The 20,189-nt window shown below is 39.1% G+C and overlaps 1 protein-coding gene across 2 annotated transcripts in view; it reads left to right on the top strand.

Moving 5' to 3' along the window:
* Positions 1 to 5,270: 5,270 nt before the first annotated feature.
* The window catches only part of nectin3b (nectin cell adhesion molecule 3b), a 29,115-nt gene continuing 14,196 nt past the window's right edge, over positions 5,271 to 20,189 (top strand). The window contains exons 1-5 of one of the 2 annotated variants that reach the window (XM_038709025.1): positions 5,271 to 5,442; positions 13,800 to 14,147; positions 14,866 to 15,165; positions 16,377 to 16,494; positions 18,609 to 18,760. In XM_038709025.1, coding sequence (XP_038564953.1) covers positions 5,364 to 5,442; positions 13,800 to 14,147; positions 14,866 to 15,165; positions 16,377 to 16,494; positions 18,609 to 18,760 — 997 coding nt within the window. In that variant the 5' untranslated portion in view covers positions 5,271 to 5,363. The remainder of the gene's footprint in view (positions 5,443 to 13,799; positions 14,148 to 14,865; positions 15,166 to 16,376; positions 16,495 to 18,608; positions 18,761 to 20,189) is intronic. The other variant, XM_038709024.1, reaches the window with a different exon arrangement.

Genomic DNA, 20,189 nt, shown 5'->3' on the forward strand with positions numbered 1-20,189 from the left:
TCCGAGGTAGAAGATGCAGCCCGGCTTACACACACTTGCTGCTGTTTAGAAGGCAGCATATTTTTTTGCTAACAAGTTGCTTGTTCTTTGAAGAGAAGTAGCCACAGCCAAAGTTTGTTTAAGGCAACCCCACTTAATGGTGTAGGTGTTTTACATGTCCAGTCAACATTTATACTCCTCTTCATTGAAGAAATGACTACAGAGGCTGCTTTTTGTTCTGCATCACTGACTCAGGCTTGGAGGTCATAAACAATTTGCCAGATTAAGGAAAAGCTCTCTCACGCTAGAAGCAAACTGATTTTTGCTATTGCACTACTTTTTTAGAATTCTATACCAAGGCATAGTGTGTGTTGCCAGGGTTTGATTGTGTCTCTAAAAAATATCAAATCAATATTTAATCTACTGCCCTAATCTCATTCATATTACATCTGATGATTAAATTTGTATTAGTAGCCTAATTTTGATAAAAAATAAGCAAAAAACTAAAATGGTGGTGTGAAAGAAAATCTTCCAAGAAAGATTACAGAATCGACAATGTGATGAATTAAATTCTTTATAAGTGCTGCACAGAGAGAAGAACATAAATGGTGTTCTCTCCCGACACTCTTGCCTTAAATGCCCTCAAGTGAACAAAGAGAAAAATGGTGACCCCCCTGAGAATGTTAATTCAGTCGGGTATTTAAAGACAGTCCTAGGCTTTTCCTGAGATCACAAGTCATGTTAGTGTATTCCACAATAAGTGCTGATGTTTCGGAGCTGCCCCCCTGGTTTTAACCTTCTGTCGGAAAATAGTGACCCTTTGATCATTACGACACGTTGATCTTTTTGTCACTAAGGTGACTGTTAACATACTTTTAAAAAAAATATTTTCCACAGTGTTCAAACTGGTGGAGACCAATACTTTTATAATTATTCTTCATGAAATGAAGCAGTGTTGACAACCAATGTTCACCCCTCTGCTGTATGACCCTTATCAGTTTTTACATTCTCATATATGAACAATTGAAGAAAATTATATTTTGTATGTGTTATATGTTATGTTTATATGTTATTCCCAGAATTCTAGCTGTAGACAGCTTTCAAACAACGTTAGCCACATGCAGTTGTTTAAAGCATTTATTTTCAAGCACCCTGAATAAGGGGAAACAAGACCAGTTGGAAATGGAAAACAAAGTTGTGGTTTTATAAACTTTAAGATGAAGGTGACATGTTTTTCTTCATGTGCTGGATTTACTCCAGGGAATTAAATAAAAGGTTTCAATTGTGCCTCCGTGGACCAACATACAGAAATGGATTACAATGATGTGCAATATAAATGTTTGAATTATTAATGACTGTTCTCCAAATATTTACAGGCACTGAGGTCATTATGAGATGTGCAATGCTGACATGCTGTATAGTCCGTATAAAGTATAAACAGAATTTCTTTGGTTGCATCATTTTGGCCAAACATATAGCCTGTAGGGTAGACCACGGATGGCTGTAACATTTTTGACATTTCTGCCTGCATCTCAGAGCTCTTTTAACATAATAAAACAATTTAACAAAATGCGCACCAACTGAATATTAGTGTGTGCTTGTTTGTCTTGCACCATCATTGTGGTTTTAGACAGAGCACCCCTGGAGAGCAGGCCTCACGGGCTCACAGAGAAGACTACTAAAATATAAGAAAACATAAATACAGCTAAACATTTTGTTGGAGTAGGTTGTAACATTTTCATATTTGTTACAACTAACCCTAGTCAAGTCTCAAGTCTCTCGTGGTTATAATAAATGTTGTATCACCTGCTGCTTTCAATCCAGGCTGCTTATAAAAGGAATTCTGTAACTGTAACCTGTTTTTCACTTACAGAGCACAACCATGTAATCAGCACCGCAACAACTAATGACTGCTAAACTACTATAAACTGTGCTACCTAAATTTTCTTGCAACAAACTGAAACATATCTGCTTTACTAAACTGTTGTCCATCTGTCACTCACTCAACTCTAGCTGACCCTCATAAATAAAGTGACGTTATGATGAAAAGACACATTTTAAAAGCATGATGTGAAGTGTGAATCTGCATGTAAAGAGTTTGTCTTTTCAGCCAGTAGATGTCACTTTTGGTTTGTAACTACTTCAACAGCACACACTGTGGCTATAACTCTCACAGTGTGTACTTTTACTCTTATATATGAGAGCATATGGCATCTGAGGAAACTTGTGTGAGGTTACAAAAACTAGGCATGCTCAGTATCTTGTGATATCACTGATGAAATTCCTGTCCCCTCCTCTTTCTCACAGTCCAGATGGACACTTGTGTAGGAAAAAGGGTTGAGACAGAAAACGGAGAGAGAGACCAATTTATGTGGGTAAACAGGGAGGGAGGTGCAGACCCGCAGAATAAAAGAAGCGTCTGAGCAGGAGGTGGACTAATTTAACCGATCTTTACTCCGCCACAATCCTGAATCCCTCTCAATACCTCTCTGGCCTTCATGAAAGAGCACTTGAGGGGTTGAAAAACATTCCAGAGAGAAAAAGTACCTGGTGACAGAGAGCAGCTTTAGTTTAGAGCGAGAGCAGAAGGGAAAGGTTGTTATCAAGATCACAAAATCCTTCACATACTCAAGAAAATGGAGTCTGTTGCGTTTAATAATGGCCACAGGTTACATGTAACTCTTTCCACTGTGTTGTACTGTGCTCACAGGCCCGAAGAATTTTTCAGACAAAAGTATTTAAGCAATGTCTATTGTGTACTTTGTGGGCTATACATGAAAGTAAAACAACAACTCTCCCAGAGAGTGACGACATTGACAAAACCAACTTTTTTACCAGTCTGTGGAGACTTTGCACTGTGGATTGGTATAGAATACCAAGATTGCATAAACAATAAAATATCCATAGAGGGGATTGTTTGTTTGTACCTAACATTATAATTCATCCCTGTACAATAACACCATAACCTAAGACACACACCTTATTGTTTTAATGTACTGCACTTGTGTTTCTGTTATTTTGTCCTCAATTCAATTCAATTCAATTCAATTTTATTTATATAGCGCCAAATCACAACAACAGTTATCTCACAGTGCTTTTCATAAAAGAGCAGGTCTAGACCGTACTCTGTGATGATATTTACAGAAGCCCAACAGTTCCCACCAAGAGCAAGCACTAGGCGACAGAGGCAAGGAAAAACTTCCTTTTAAGAGGCAGAAACCTCGAGCAGAACCATGGCTCAGGGTGGGCGGCCATCTGCCTCGACCGGTTGGGGTGAGAGAGAGAGAGAGAGAGGGTGAGAGAGAGAGAGAGACCCCTAAATACATTAGCTTAAAACCCCTAGTCCTTACAAAACATTTGACTTTGTTTGTTGATTTGGCAAGGCTTGGAAATATCTGTGAGACATTAGAAAGAAATGGAAGTTCAATTTCAAAAATAAGCTGCTCATGAAAGAAAAAGGACATATGAAACAAAGGAATGACATAATGGTGGGGTTCATCATCGGCTAATTGATGTCTAATGGAAAAGTCTACTGATCCACAAGGAGGGGTTGTGGAAAAGTCAGGGGGAAACTTTATAATATCTAAATTCTAATATGGCTGTGATTTTAGAAAAAGCCCCTAAATTGAATTATACAGTCTTTTAGTCTGCACGTCTCCCTCATCAGAAATTGTTTGTCACTGCAACATATAGCTTTCATGTTGATGCACGGCGCTCAAGGCAAAATATTCTCACTGAACAATAGGAATATTAAAAGCACTCATTTCACCCGCTTCGAGATAGAAAAAACATGCTCGCATGCACACAAACGTTTGCATGATAGAGTTGCAGATGAATAGGGTGGTTTGAGAGTATAATTGTATCCCTTGTGGCTCTCCAGAGGACAGCACTGAGACTCAAATTAAAGCTCTGACCTGGTTAGCTTTCTGTCAGCAGAGGGTGGTGCTGCCCCCCACATTTACTTTGCATAGATTAACTTGTTGAATACTATGTGGGCGTGTTACACACTCACACAGCTATGACTGACCACCAAGAGCAAGTTAAAATGAAAATTCTCAACAGTGTCACTTCAAAAATTCAGTTTGGTATCACCAATTAGAGTGTTAGTCTATAGAGAAAATTAGACCATATAGTCATTTTTAGACATTTACAACAAAACACTATAGACCATATTTGTGACATAATCTAGTGATAGCACAGCACATTCGAAATATCTACAATCTTGAACACCACATAAACATTATTAGACCCCATGGGTATGTCGTGAGGGTCTTTAGGGACCCCTACCAGGATGAATAGTATTTTTTACTGCAGACATTTTAGCTTTTCTTAGCATGGCTCAGGTGGCTCAGTTCAAAGTGCCCCAGGAGCCCATACAAGTAAACCCTCAATGTACCCTCAGGGCCCGGGAACTGGCACAACTAAACGGTACATGTCAAAATGTCTGTCCTGTAAAAAAAAAAAAAAAGGTAAGGTGACATAAGCAGTCATGCCATTAATGTTTGTTGCTGTAGTGCCACCTGTAGGCAAAATGCTATAAAATGTTAAAAGATTACTCAGAGTTGATGAGGGCATATTTTATTTTAATATGTTTGTGTTGCATAATGCGGTCAAGCAGGAATTATGGCTATTTGTTTATGTTTTTACCATTAGCTTATTTGGAGAATTGGGCTATATGGAAATACCAAAAGCAACATCTGCTAAAAATCCAACATTCAAAAAATTCAAAATGGCGAGAAATAGGCTAGTGATGGTCTGACCTTGCTAGTCTCTGGATTGAACCATATATGGTTGGACCAAGCAGTAAAGGAAACAAAGTTTCTTTCTCTAAAAAGTTCAAGAGAAATGAGAAAACATTGCTTTTGTTCACATGGTGGTGGCCTCATTTGCACTAATCAGTTATTGATTAACTGGCCTAATGTTCCGCCAAATTACTGTATATTGAAATATATATAAAAAAATTTAAAAAACCCTGCTGACTGACAGACAAAGAAACATACACTTACATATTGGAAACAGTGTTTTTGGACAGCGCGATAAAAACATCTAGATGTATTTTCCGTGAGTATAACCGTCACAGACAGGAAAGAATAAAGTGATTTTGATGAATCAATGTATGTGGGGTTATCAACAGAGATGACGTAATGTGTATACTAATGGACCATTCCTCCAGAGGGGATGTTCCTGTCAGATATCGGCAAATGACCGTTTCCTTCCACTGTCAGGTGAGCTCCCGGTGTCCCCGCTCCGTGCAGTGTAGATGGTACAGTCCACATGCAGTTCGGAGTTGTTGCTGAGGAGGTTCCACTGTTCAGCACATACCGTTAAATTGGCATGCAGCCTACGCTTGGGTCCTGTAGCAGGAGACTGCGCTGCTTTTGAAAATGTTGCCGTCTTCTCACCGGAGTAACCTCGGACAGCAGGGCAGGGTTGCATTATTTTACCTTATGTGCGGTATTACAGGTGAGTCCGGGATTTTGTGTGGCAGTTTTATTTGTTCTACTAACACAGAAGTTTTTTGAAAGAGCCGACCGTCTCGCGCATCATGCAGAAATCCTAACGAGCGAACCGGCAAAAACTAACCTGCACACCGTGCGCTTTAAGTGCGGATTATTTGAAGTTTAGCAAGTGTCGCAGGTGTCATTTAAACACCAAAGGAAACTTGGATACAAGTTCACTTCAACGCTTTGGAGTGCCAGCTAGCCAGCGCCACCACCGCGGATCACTGTGCGACTCGAGGCTGCCATAGAGACAGTCCATAGACACCGCGAGGAGCACAGGCTGTGATGTTCAGTTTAATATACCGTCACCCAACATATACTTGGGTCATTGTACATTCAGTGGCAGCCATATTAGCTTTAGACACATTTTCTATCAAAGTAACATGGTGCTATGTTGTGTGTCACGCAAGCTGCTTTTTGCAAAATGTTGAGAAACTTGTATTTGTATCATCAGAGAAGACAATGCTAAATGCCAGCATCTTTCTAGTCGGGATGAGGGTCAGCCACTATGTGCCTGCAGTGGAGCCTGAGCTCATTATGATTTAATCAAGGGGTGGGCAATTTACTAACTCCACCCTAAAACTGCTAACTTTGTGCCCAGTGCTGTAGTATTGCTAAACTCTATAAGAAAGGATACTACAGTTTAGCTCCAAAATCCTTCTCATAACTACTCTCAAGTTAGCACATTATGTGTTTTAGAGAAACCAGTGAATGCATGGCTACAAATGGTGCCATGCCAGACAGTTTATCTATCCCCCAAGCTGTTTCTCTCTCCTACATTATTTCCCATGCATTATCTGAAGGTAGGAGAAAGCACCCCTAATACATTGACTGAAGATGTTTCAGTGTAATAAGTTAAATGCAACACCACCACAGACTGCCTCCACTGTAGAGCTGAGTCAACTCTCACTAAATTTCATTTAAATAAAGTTAGTGTTTGTTGCAGGGCTGTGCTATTAGATTGTATTACAATGCAACAGGGTTTCTGTTTTTCTTGTCACTCACTTTATCCGATTGACAGTTTTTTAAATCAACAATAGCAGTTATTTTAGCCATAAAACAGATATGGTTGTAAAATGTACGACAGTAATGGCCATACCGTAGACATCTTTTTTTCTAATTCACTGGCTCTATCCGTTGCCCAGTGTCTAATAAGTGCTTATATTGCTCATGCCATCATGTGTGTCTACCCACTGTTTTATGTTTTATGTATGGGCCTCTCTTGCACACTACTGGACAGAGAAGAAAAGCTCTATGCTACTGTACTAGACAGATCCTTAACTCTCGACTTGAGACTCAAGGAAAGTGACCCAGAGACCCTCTTTCACATTATTAATGTAGTGTAAAGACTGCAACTGGATGATACCCTCTTGTTCTGTCATGTTATTAGCGGGATCCCAAAGTCCATTGCTAAACACACCGTTTTCTTCCTTCGGGGAGTACAGGTTGAGGAACAGACAGGTGCCCATTTGTCTAGCTTTAGAGTAAGTCTGCTGTACATTTCAATGAAGGGGTTGACCTTGTGCCTTTTTTTGAATGCAAAATAGATACACACCCTCACAGCTAATAATGTCTAGGCCTTAAAGTGGAACAAGATTTAATGTTTCCACAGGGGTAGAAGAAAAGGGCTCCAATTAAACCATGTGCATACCCAAACATAAACAATTAGCTAGGGCAGGCTCAAAATGTGGTGCTATCAAGCGGGAACCTCAAGGTTTAAAAAGGGAGGCAAATGCGGAAGTCTCTTAAATCTGCAACGGCCAGCAGGCAACTCCTCTGGTTGCAAAAAGAAGTCCGGTTCCACTAAAAATAATTACTTCTCACCTGATTTATTACCTCAGTAAACACTTTCATAATGAGTTTATTGTTTCAATTGCTAGTTTCATGTCTCCTTTAATACAGCATGATGTTTATTTACTAAATTATGTACCATAATGTAACAATTTAGAGGAAAATAGACGATAAAGCAGAGTATGCTTCAGGGCAGGACTACTCTGTAATTGACAAGTTGCTACCATGGCGAACTGACCACCAGGCTAGAGGGACTCGTCCACCACGGCACTGTGTAAATTTAACCAGCGCTGAAAAAGCTTATTAGAAGCTGGCTGTTCATTTTCTCCGCTGAGTAAATTTAGTTTTAAGACTTGTTCACTAGACAAAATTATCATCCCGGTTAAAATAAACGTGATTTACAGATGCACCTAGCTAAGCAAGCTGGCTAGCTCCACACAGAGCAGTTTGCTCCACAGTCTTGTCCAAACATGGTCACGTCTGGTGCCGCTGGTTGTAAAAAATCAACATGGTGGCGCCGTAACGGCCAAACTCAAGGCTTCTAAATGGCAGTCCACAAAGCAATGGGTGACGTCACGATGACTGCGTCCACTTCTTATACAGTTTGTGGATACTGTTGGTAAATTTGGCTGTATGTGTGATCCGTTCACATTACATGGTGATGAAATCCGATGGTAATATCAAAAATGATGCAGGTTTAAGGCCTAACAAACATGCGCTCCCTTTAACTTTTACAGTTTTAATTTATATTTTTGGTGTTTTGAAGTTTGAACAACTGCCATTTGGATTGTATCAGGTACTTCCCCTACTTCTTTAATGGCTTCCTTTTTACAAGTTGATTTGGGAAATTTCATGACACTACACGACAACATACAGCTGATCTTGTCCATTTCATGTAGTAGAAATGATTAGTGCTCCTACACTTTTGCATGACTGCCCTCTCCAGTCAGCTAGAAATGTGTATTGTGTCACCCCTGTGCATATGTGCCTTTGTGCAGCTCTATTAAGCTAGTCATAAAATGTGTTTGTTCAAAAAAGTTGATTTGAGGGTCTGACACACCACACTGTCAAACGACCATTAAATCCTTCTCTGTCCTGCTCTGCACAGCTGGCTCTGCCACTTCCACCCTTACACCATCAGCACACACATTACAAGACACGCTGCCCTCTGGCAAGGCGCACATATTAATACACTTGCTGCCACATAAGTGGTGCATGGGAAGGTAATATTGACTAAAGTGAGAACAAGCAGCAGAGTGTCCCCAGGGAGCAATGTGTCCTTGATGCCGGGATATCTATAATCTGTTTTCGTGTGTGTGTGTGTGTGTGTGTGTGTGTGTGTGTGTGTGAGTGAATGAGACACATTGTGTTGCTTTTGCAAACCAAACTGAAAGTGTGTACAGTACCTGCTCTCTTTGACGAGAACTTAAAGCAGTTTCTTTTCTTTGTCTGTGCAGCACAAGAAGAAGAGAGAAAACATTCTTATTGCTATGTCAAGATAGGCTGCATTTAAGATCAGACAGACTTTGCCCTTATTCTCATCACTTTTTTATTGTGAGTTGGAGAAAACGAGGGCACGCTTATGTAAGGTTGTCGTCATGTCACCAATAAAAATTTAATACAGTCGCTATACCTCTTTCATTACATATTCAGTGCAGGGAAAATGCTGCTGTTTTCTGCTCTTACTCTGCTGTTATTCTTGCTGTCAAGTCTTATCATTATCACTGACAAATACAGTAAGCAGAAGCTCACTTACAGTATATTGTACAGTAGTATCGGGATTCAGGTGACATTTCACATATTTTAAACAAACCGCTTAATTTCTTGTTTATTAAGTAGAAGGGTAAATACTATATCATGCTTTCATTCAGAAAGTTTGATTCCCCTACTGTGTCCCTGTTTCCACTTGGGTGGTCCTAACACATTTTTTGAAGGAGTGGCAGTTAAGTAACTTGCCATGGGGCATTTGTGGTGACATGCACATGAAGTACCAGTTTATTTAAATGTGTTCTCAGCTCTCTGCCTCCTGAATTGATCACTTGATTTAATCAGCTGTATTCTGTTTGGGGTGATTTTAACTTCAGCAACTGAACAATTGCAAACATTAGCTTGGGGCTATATTCAGAACAGCTTCTTTCCTCCATCACATGAGTTGTGATCTGTGTGTAGAGTGGTATGTGGGCTATGTGAGTATTCTTCTGGTGGGTCATTCAAACAGTCCATCCCCTCTGTCTAGGTTTTGTATTTTTTTTTGGTTCTCAAAACTATAAATGGCTGAACGCCACTGAGTCCTGACCTGATATGTTAGCTCTTTTATGTTGTGCTGTGTGTTCAAGAAGGGGGTGCTCTGATCTGTTGGTAAAAAACAAAATTATATCTTTCCTAAAGTACTCAACTAACTAAAACACAGAGTTACTTTTGGGAAAAACAACATTTTCTTCACAATACCGTCTAGTACAGGGCAATCCATCCAGAATATGCTTCACAGTATCTCTGGTGGCCTTACTCTCTGGTGTATTGTATATTACATATTATAAGCTAACAGTATGCTAGTGGAATAGAATACACAATCACACTTTTGATAATTTAAAGCAAAGCCAGATTGATCCAGCTACCACATGCTGTAGCCTCGGCTTAGTTTAGTTTGACAGAGGGACTCCAATGGCAGCTAGCACAGCTCTGCAAAAAACATCAATGATGAACTAACATGTAAGTAAAAGTTTAAAATCAGAAATTATGAAGTTAAAAACTTCTTTTTAACAATTCAGGTTTCTTACTCAAATAATTTTAATTAATATAATAATAGAGTATTTCCTTCTCAAGTCAATCCATTAGCTGAGAGTACTATATTGGATTCACCAGTAGAAATGAACGTGATTACTGCTTAGCAAGCTTGATTTGTCTTATTTATTAAGTTAGCCAAATCCAGCGGGTATCATCCAAAGTTCTTTTTGGTATGAAACTCTGTCTCTGTGCCCATTCTTTACAAAAAAGACTGCAACTGGATGATACCCTCTTGATCTGGCTAACTTGGGCAGATAAAGCCTAATATTAGCTTCTGCTGTTAGTTTCAATATAGTTTGTAATTAGGGGTGTGACGAGATTTCTTGCCATGAGATCTTGCAATAATAAAATGTGGTTTTATTTTATTTCTCATCAAGGTGAAAAGCTGTCTCATGACATCAGCATGCCAGAGTCTTGAGGGTGAAATTAGTATAGAAGATTCCCACGCCACTTTAATGTAGCATTTCAAAATGCACCTGCATTATTCTGCATTTTTGACTCAATCGGATAAATGACTATTATATACTATCATATATTTTGTCATTGTAGATTTCTTAAAAATACTGTTAAACATTGTCTCGTTCTCATGAACCCAATATTGTGTATCGTATCGTCTTGTAAGCTAAGTGTGTCGTTACACTCCTATTTGTAATATATTTTTGCACAGAATGAACACTGGATTTTGTCCCATTACTTCCATTGAAAATGCATTGGGAGGAGATCTCCTATTGGTCAGTATGAGCAGGAATATGATTACAGCAAGCAAAAACTAATGTACATATAGGGACCTGATTATTGTTTTTACAGAGACTTGGGGGGGAAAAATGTGAATGCAGAGTAACCATATGGGTTGAATAAACTTAGAGTAAAGTTCATTATTTTGGCAGATTTACAGAACTGCGTATGTATAGCATAATGTGTTTTGTGTGTGTGTGTGTATTAGTGTGAAACCAATGCATAGCCCTAAATAGCACATCAATTCAGGAATAGTTCTTCTACAGCAACCACAGCTGAACATCTCATCACTGTTGCACTGATATCTGCTGCCTTTTCTCTGTATGAGCAATACGATGACTCATTATACCTACTCTATCAGCATTTCATATCACTGGTCTTATATTTTAGATATTTATTTAAAGCCCCATCTTGTATATAAAAAAAGTTGAATAGATTGCGGTGTCAATAGTTAGATTTTACAAGTGGATTAATATTTACTATATGATTATAATTTACAATATTTATTCCCCAGTTTAAGAAATTAGTCACACCAGTCTGGATTTTTGTGTCATTATCTGCAAGCTCTAATGACTAACCATTTAATTAACCTCTGAACCTATAACATGAAAAGTGACAACTAGAAGTACTGTCAAATAATTGCAGTGTTCACTCTTCATTCTAAACAGAACATTTGTACTTTGTATTTTAGGGGTGGGGATGGGATTCTACAGAACTAATATTTGAGGACATTGCATTTTAGAGAGAGACTGGCCAGAGATGGAGCTGTTTTTGGCAAAACAACAATAGAATATTTGGAGTCAGTTGCCAGGCAGCGCAGCAGGTTTTGATTTATGGAGTCTTCCTGCTGGCAGCTTGTTGCAATTAGTGATCTGGTTGACGGCTTTGGCAGTCTAGTGGTATTATATTGTTTTTTCTAAATCAGTAACGTAATTCCTCAGTTTTTTGTTTACTGGAGTCCTGGGGATACATTTCCTCGCACTTGTGTTTCAGACGTGACTTTGCTCTCGCCTCTCCTCACTCCCAGCCTTCTTTTTCTTCTTTCAGCGATGATGTCATCGTCGTGTTAGCATTTCTCTTCCCCTCTCTTTTCCTTTTTTTCCCCCTGCCGGTCTCAGTCTGTTCTCTTGACATCCCTTTTGACTTCCCTCAACCCGATGTTGAGCGCTCTCTTTTTTTGAGACATGCCACATTTCTGACAAGTGCAGGTGACAGAGTCCATGGGTTAGTTATATTTGTACAAAGGACATACAGTCAGCTTGCTTTTAATTCCCGGATTCAGGTCAGGAGGAGGAAAGCTATAGAGACAAAACAAATTCATCAGTGGAACACTCATCACACAGTCAGCTGTGTATTATTTGTTGAAAAGCCCAGCGCCTGCTGTGGTGGTATCAAGCCTTCATTCCAGTCTGATACCCACAGATGTCAGTTGGTACTGACAACTTGTAGAGATATAAAATTGTTTTAATGACTGACGTCACAGGTAACACAGAAATACTCTTCACTCGCAGACGCTATCATGATGTTCTTGATTTATCGCTCAGTATTAGATTGATGACTTGTCCGCTCTGATAATCCTGCCTGACATGCTTTTAATTGAAAATGTCACCTGTGCCAGTGAGAGTAAAGCAGTGTGTTTCTTTTCTGCCAGAAGAGTAAATTTGCCACCATATCAATTAGGGCCGCAACAAAACAATGTTTTTCATCATAGATTAATCTGTCAAGTAATTTTGCATTAATCGATTGATGGTTAACTCTATGAAATGTCAAAAAGTCAGACACACCTTCTGGGAGCCCAAAGTGTCATGCTTAAATATCCGATCAATCCAGAATAAACAAATACTGAAAAGCAGCAAATCTTAACATTTAAGAAGCTTGACCTGGGAGGGATGGGAATCGTTAATTTTAATTGATATTGATACCATTTTCAAGACTGCTTAATCATCCCAGTCTTTATTGATATCACCATCAATACTTTTCTGGACTACTGAAATCGCAGTGAAACTGTTAGTTGGTTGCCCTGACGTTGCGTTCCCCCGTTAACATGAAATTAACTTGAAACATAAATTGCATTTCGCTACCTCCTTATCTTTGGTTTACGTTAAATGTAGCCAAGCCTTTGACCACTTTGCACATTCAGCCATTTTAGCAGGCAACCGATTGACCAAATGAGAAATAAGGTGAACGAGGGCATGAGGCTGTTCAATTCTTCTTCTTTGTTAATTTAACGGCAGTTTGGAGGCAATTCAATTAAATTCAAAAACTTTATCAGACAATTGATGTATGTTGGTGCACCAGTGATTTTGATTTAAATGACATGACTCTTGTCTCTCGAGACATAACGTTACATTATAGGACCCGCTAGTCTCGTTGCCCGTATCGGGCCAGGTCGTGATCCCCATTCCTATCTAAAACTATTCAGTCGAACAATTAGTCGATTCATCTGTTAGTTGATCGACAGAAAATAATCTGCAACAATTTAGATATTTTTCATTTCATTTTTATCAAAATAACATTTTTATCATCAAAATTAATGGCAATTCATTATCAATTGACCAATTTTCAGCTCTACTATCCATACAAGGTGGAATTTACTGACAGTGAATTTATTGACTTGTGTCAATTAAAAGTATTGGTTTTGGTTTTGAAACCATTTGGAAGTATAAAATAGTGTTCCTTCATTGCTCAGTTGTTTAATTAAAGACTAGCAATTATCTAGATTCTCTGTGGGTCTCAGGAGGTCTGAATGATGTTAGTAAGATTCAATAGTAAATTCTTTTTACCAGCAGTGGATTTCTCATTTTGTAATCTGCGGAAGTACAAATTAACAATTAGAGCACTAATTAGGCTAAAAGGATTATACTTCAAAATAAGTGGGCATATTGAATTTTAAAGATGTTTTAACAATCAAAGGTATAGTGTAATTGCTGTTCATTTCTAGCTGTTTTGGTTAGTGGTGTTAGAATAATCTAAACCTGTGTGCAAATGAACATCTCTCTCTTTTGGCAGGTGTGTGGGGCAGTCAGGTGGTGGTGCCTCAGAGGGTGAACGCTGTGCTGGGGAAGAATGTGACATTAGAGTGCAGAGTGGAGGTGGGCACAAACCTTACTCTTACTCAGAGTTGCTGGGAGCGCCGTCTGCCTTCAGGCTCTGTCACAGTGGCTGTCTACAACCCACTGTTGGGCATCTCCATCCCCCCAGAATATATCCGTCGCTTGTATTTTCGCTCACCCTCCTCTCATGATGCCACCATCATACTGGAAAACGTGGGCTTTTCTGATGTTGGGATCTATACCTGTAAGGTTGCTACATTTCCTCTGGGAAATACTCAAGCCTCCACTACTGTCAATGTACTCGGTAAGTATTTACATGCATATTTGTTCTCCTATGGGATATGTTCCTAGAAAATAATTGTCGGTAAAGGAAATAATTGTTAGTTGCATTTTTAGCTTGTTGGGGCTGGACAACATGGTTGAAATCAATATCACCGTGTTGTAAAAAGATTATATTGATATATATCAAGATATGACTTATGTATGCAAATAATCAATTTGTTGTTTAGTGCAATGAACTTGCTCCACCGGTATTCATTACATCAGACAAAACTGATGTAATGAATACCGGTTACTAATTTTCCAAGTTTTTCTATGCTACATGTTTGGACTTATTCGTTTAGACAACTGAATTTTGTTCAAGGCTAAATCAATATCATCATGATAAAATTTCAATGAAAGTTCATAAAAAGCAATATTGAATTGTTGGCCAGCCCGAAATATGGCTTGACCTCCTCAGCCATGCCAGTGTGATATTTAAGTCCATATATCAAAGGACCTGTGAGAAATGGCAGGTGTTTTGAATTTTGCTGAAGTGGATTTCCTTTTTTTATTTCTTTTGGATCACACTTTGATCACAGGCATGACTAGAGCTGCTAATAACTGGTTGTTTGGGTTGTAGTGGAATGTATTGATTAAAAAAATGTAATGGCAATGTTTGTAACCCAGTAAAATAATCTCAGATGGGTTTTGAAATTCAAATTTCTCCTTTTTGTTATCTTTGCTCACTCTCTGAATCACAGTGGAGCCGAAGGTCTACGTGTCTGCAGGCTCAAGTGCCCTGATCGACGGTGGCAATGATACCGTGGTGGCTACCTGTATTGCTGAGCGGGCCCGGCCCCCTGCTGAGGTGTCCTGGGAGTCCAACCTTTTTGGCCAGTCAGAAGTGCAGCTATTTGACGAAGTCAACGGCACTACCAGCACACAAGTGAGCTACCTCTGGCAGCCCACACGTCACGTCCAGGGCCACACGCTCACCTGTGTTGTGCGCCACCCGGCTCTGCAGAGTGACTTCAGGATCCCCTACCAACTCAATGTGCAGTGTGGGTGCCTTATGAGTGGCTATTTGGGGTAACATATTAACAGCTGAAAGAGAGCCATATAGCAGATACATTGATTAATATTGATTCTTGTCCTGCTGTAAGACTTTTATTGGGTATTTTAAAGAATCACTAGCAAAAAATGTATTGAAAATAAGTTGCAAAGTCTATTAGACTAATCAGGCCGGAATAAACTGGGCAGCCTACAGTGGGTAGATTAAAGGGTGCAGTTGAGTCTACACTATAAAATGGGGTCCAAGAGAAGGCTCCCTGCGGTCAACTGAAGCAGGACAAACGTAGCAGCTATATTTCTGCTCCCCTCCTTTACTTTACTTGAACATTTAAACGCTGTATTTAGCAGAAAGTACAGGCCGACAATCTAAAAAGTAAAGGTGATTTGATTTCCTACTGCAGTCAGTTGATTATGCTTGGCCTTGTCAGTTTTGATGTTGGATTTATTTGAAACACTTTAACAATGATTCAATTTTGAAAACACCTGAATTGACAGAGATGAAATCAAGGACAAGGTCTTTACAGGGATTAATTATGATTTAAGAATGGCTGTCCTTGTGGTGTTGTCTTAGACTTTTCGTGTGTGTGTGTGTGTGTGTGTGTGTGTAAACGTGTTTTCTGTTAGTAAGAACCCCGTAGATATTGGGGAATACACATCTGTACTTTGTGGTGCACAAATATATCTCTTTGCACAAGCTGCAAATGGACTGGTGAAAGGAGTAAAATTACCTCCCTGAAAATATTTTATTTTAAGTTTGATAGATGCATTTAACTTTGGTCTGACTTACTGTGTATGCTTAATCGGTATGTGGAATAGTGATTTGGTTTATAATTATGAAATCCATTAGAACATGTGAGTAGTGAATGTTTGCTTCCCTGCACACTGTACTATGTTCTTGATTTGACCAAACACCTTAGTACATATTTGGAAGGACACAGGCTCATGTCTCTAGTCCATGACCGACCTCAGACTCCATATAATGCTGTACACAAACTACGCACACGGTCATCTTGCATGTGTTTGCTGATGTAAAGCTCTGAGAGTCTTTGCCAGAACTGTCAATAACAGAACAGAAATATTTTTAGAATATGAAAATTGACCTTGGTATTCCAGGTTTCTGCTCAAAGCTTGTTTGTTAGGTTTCTGGAAAATTCTGTAGTGATATCTCAATCATTTTGTCTTTTGTCCCCTCTCTTTGTAGTTGCTCCTGATATCTCAGTTGTGGGCTACGATGGAGACTGGTACGTGGGTCGGGAAAATGTTCAAATGACGTGCAAAGCCAATGCAAACCCACCGGCTCATCACTTCAGATGGATAAGGTGTGTGTATGACATTTTTCTTTTCTTTAAAAATGACCCAATAGGCCAAAAGCTGTAAACACAGTGGGATTTGCTCCCAGCAGGGTCTGAAATTAACATTTTACACTGCCACTGTAGCAGACTAGTTTGGTTTGTCTGCTAATCTGAAATTTCATCTGCCACTTGCATGTGCTAAATGAAGGAATAATATTCAGGTCAGTTAGGCATAATTTAATGTAAATAACGTCATTCACTGTTCAATATATATTTACACAAAAACGTTACACAGAGCACTTCTGTCTTTCCGTACATGACAATCACTCCACCTTATTTAAAAATCATAAACAACAAGGTATTTTAAAGTTACCACAGACAACAAGAAACACAAAGTTCACAAGAACTTCAAAACAGTCTTTCTTACAGTCACTGCTTAATACAAAACCCATAGTTCAACCACCAGTGAATGAGTCCTTACCTCAATTAAAATCTCCACAAGAGTCCATCTCGCAACAAAAACATCCTCCGTGATCCTAGCAAGTAAAAAAGTAAATAAAAGTGAGACGTCTTGCTTCTAATAGACAAGCTTAGTGATTGTCCAACAACACTGGAGTTACCGTAGTCCGGCCGGTGCGCTGCTGGTAAGCTAACCGGCTGTGACTCAGGATGCACTGTACATTTTCCACTGGTATACGTTTTACAGAGAATTACAAAACCGTAATAATGAGCCTTTAAAATATACATTTTATAAAGGGCACAAAGCGAGCAGCCTGCGGTAATGATTCTAAATGTGTCGAAACAACCAGCAAGGAGATATTTTGTAAATTAATTTCAACACCGTATAACATCACACAAGTATGATTGAGATGTGCGTGGTACGGGACTTCCATGTTACATGAGAAAAGGTCTGTGTTGCAACAATCCCCTGATACTTTCGTCCCAGAATGGCCCCAACTCAGATCCCGAATGAAGTTTGAGGTTGTTGATTTCTTTTCAGCGACTGATCAGTGAAAACTTGACAAGAAGAATCTTGTCAAGTTTTTGTCGAATATTTGCGGGCAGCCCTACTAATTTCAGACCCTGGCTCCCAAGAATATTTAAACGGCCCAGTACCAAGTAGTATAGAAACCTCTCCAGTCAAACGAGTACTTCGATCCTTTTTGTAGCCAGATCAGGGGAAAAATGACTATTTGTATGGTTTTGCTCGCCAAATACCACCTCCTTTCTTTCTTGCTTATGTGCCCGCACAGCATTTGTAAGTCTCAGCATTGGCTGCGGTCTCACGTATGTTCATCACTATTATAAGTTTATCACCACAAGCTTGGCTTTCAGTTTGTTTCATCTTCTGATATCCTTTAACACTACTTTGTAATTTTTTTTGCAATTCACGTCACTTGTCACCAATCATCAGTGCTTTTGATCATTTCAATTCAACATTTTTATGGCGCAGCATCACATCAGCTGAATTCACTCACGGAGCCTCCAGGTGCTTATATCAGATGTAGTCTGATTGGCTGGATGTGCAGTTCCTTTGCTAGTTTCTTTAGAGTCTTTAGTGTAGTTTCACTACTTGTTTAAGCTGATTCCTTACTCATTTTCTACTTCTTACTTCACGACTCACCACTAAAGGAAAACCCATGGAGATCTTTCAATTCAGTCTTTTAAGATTTATTGGTCCAACGTTAACAAAAAGTCCGTCATTGGCTTTCAACAAACGTATCAAAAAACTGATCTGATCTGATACAAGTTCCAATTTTTATATAAGTTATTTCAAACAATAAAGAAAAGAAAATAGATCACATTGCTTGTCCATAACAACAATAAAAATAATACCAGCCAACTGCTATGGCTTCAACAGGTGACATTTTAGGCAAGGTATCAAACAAAGTACTCTATTGGTATCAGTATCACTTTAAAGATACGTGTTTATACTGGTACTGGTATAATAAAATTTGAAATGGTACCCAGTCCTACAGCTCAGTAAACCCAAAACACAGTTTTTATAGACTAGCAAAGGCTAAATTAAACCGATTTACTTTTTTAAATGTCTCCAATTATCTTTTACTCATCCAAGACTTTCAGGTCACTGTAGGTATGTCTTTGTGTGTCTAAATGTTTGCATCTCTTGTGCATCATAGATTGGACAGTGAAATGCCAGAAGGGGTGGAAATAATGAACAGCACTTTGCTCTTCCTGCGTCCTCTCCAGCGGAATGACTCTGGAGTTTACAGGTGTGAGGTTGCCAATGACATCAACCTTCGCAGTCGGGATGTGCGCATTCTCATACAAGGTGAGCGGAGAATACACACCGGAACACAGCTGACTCCTAATGCCCGCTCTTCCCTTAGGAAGCACTGTGCGTGCACTCACGTCATACAGGGTATCAGTGCCGGTGACATTGTCCTTCAAGCTGAAATGTGACACTGTATCACTCTCGCCCATTCTGTACATACTGACAGTCTATCAAGCCGTTGCCCGTGGTACAGTGTGTTGGCACTGATAATATTTTGACCCTGAGATGTAGTCTTAATTGCATGTTGATTAGCCTTGATTAACATTTGGTCTCCAGATGTTTAGAAGGGGAGTTTGTGGGTCAAACAGCTGCAAATATTTAAGGCCTCTTTAGACCACAGTGCACTGCTTCTGCTCTGTCCTCTTGGCTTGTCTATCTTTTGTGTATGATGAGCATGTTCCTCTGGTTTCACAAAATCTGTCCTGTCTGTGGAAGCGCTCTTCCTGAATGAAGTTCTGATTATGATGTGATTTTTTTTTTTTCTTTAACATCTCTCCCGCTTCCTTTCTGTGTTTCTTTTATTCCTGCATGTGCCATGCAGTAAGAGGCAAAAGCCTGCAGTCTGACTGTGAGATGATGTCCCAGATTCATAAAACATTAACTATTTCTTTTCAACTCCTATTTATTATTTATCATCCATATTTAATTTTCCTTTGAGAGAACCTGTGCAGTGTTGTGTACCCGTGTGTGTGTGTGTGTGTGTGTGTGTGTTGTGGTTGTACTCACACGTCAGTTCACTGCCCTTGCATGAAGTTGTATGAGTCAGATAGTTGGAAACTGCAAACCTACGGGTTTATGTTTGTCATCTCCCACATGTGAATCTTTTCCTCACATCTGGCCTGGCACTGAGGTTAAAGTGGCAGAGTAATTTTTGAGCACCATTAAAGCTTTTAAACTCTTTCCATTACTCCTTCTGAGTATGTTTTTTCTGTTTTGTGGGCATGTTAAGGTTGTTCTAATGTTTGTGAGCAAATCTTTAGTAAAATAGTGGAAACGCACCATAACTTCATTAAATCACCTCACTAAGTCACACATTTGCTAGGTTCCTGTTGTAGTTGCACCCAAATCCATTCACTCAAGTTCTTTAATGTTTTTATTACTTGTGTACTATATATGCAGTTCAGTAGTCTTCAATTTCTTTAGTAGCCTTTTAGTTTGTTCTTGCTTAACCTTATAATTTACAGAGATATACCTATGTCTTCAAGTGTGTTCATGCCAAATAAAGAAAACTGACAATTGCATAGTGTTAAATAAAAGTAAAATACCTGAAACTGTACTCAAATAAGCTTACCGACCAACACCATAAAGGATTTGTAAAGATGTCTCACATCTTAATTCTTAAATTATTGAAGTGATAACATGGTCTGCTTTGAGAGAAGAATACATTTTGGTTAAAGATTAAAAATGCTAGTGAATACTTGTTTTT

This window comes from Micropterus salmoides, unplaced genomic scaffold (assembly GCF_014851395.1).
Source record: "Micropterus salmoides isolate LMB-PRFRI ecotype aquatic unplaced genomic scaffold, ASM1485139v1 Ms_hic_scaffold_9, whole genome shotgun sequence".
In the NCBI taxonomy this organism is placed as follows: domain Eukaryota; kingdom Metazoa; phylum Chordata; class Actinopteri; order Centrarchiformes; family Centrarchidae; genus Micropterus; species Micropterus salmoides.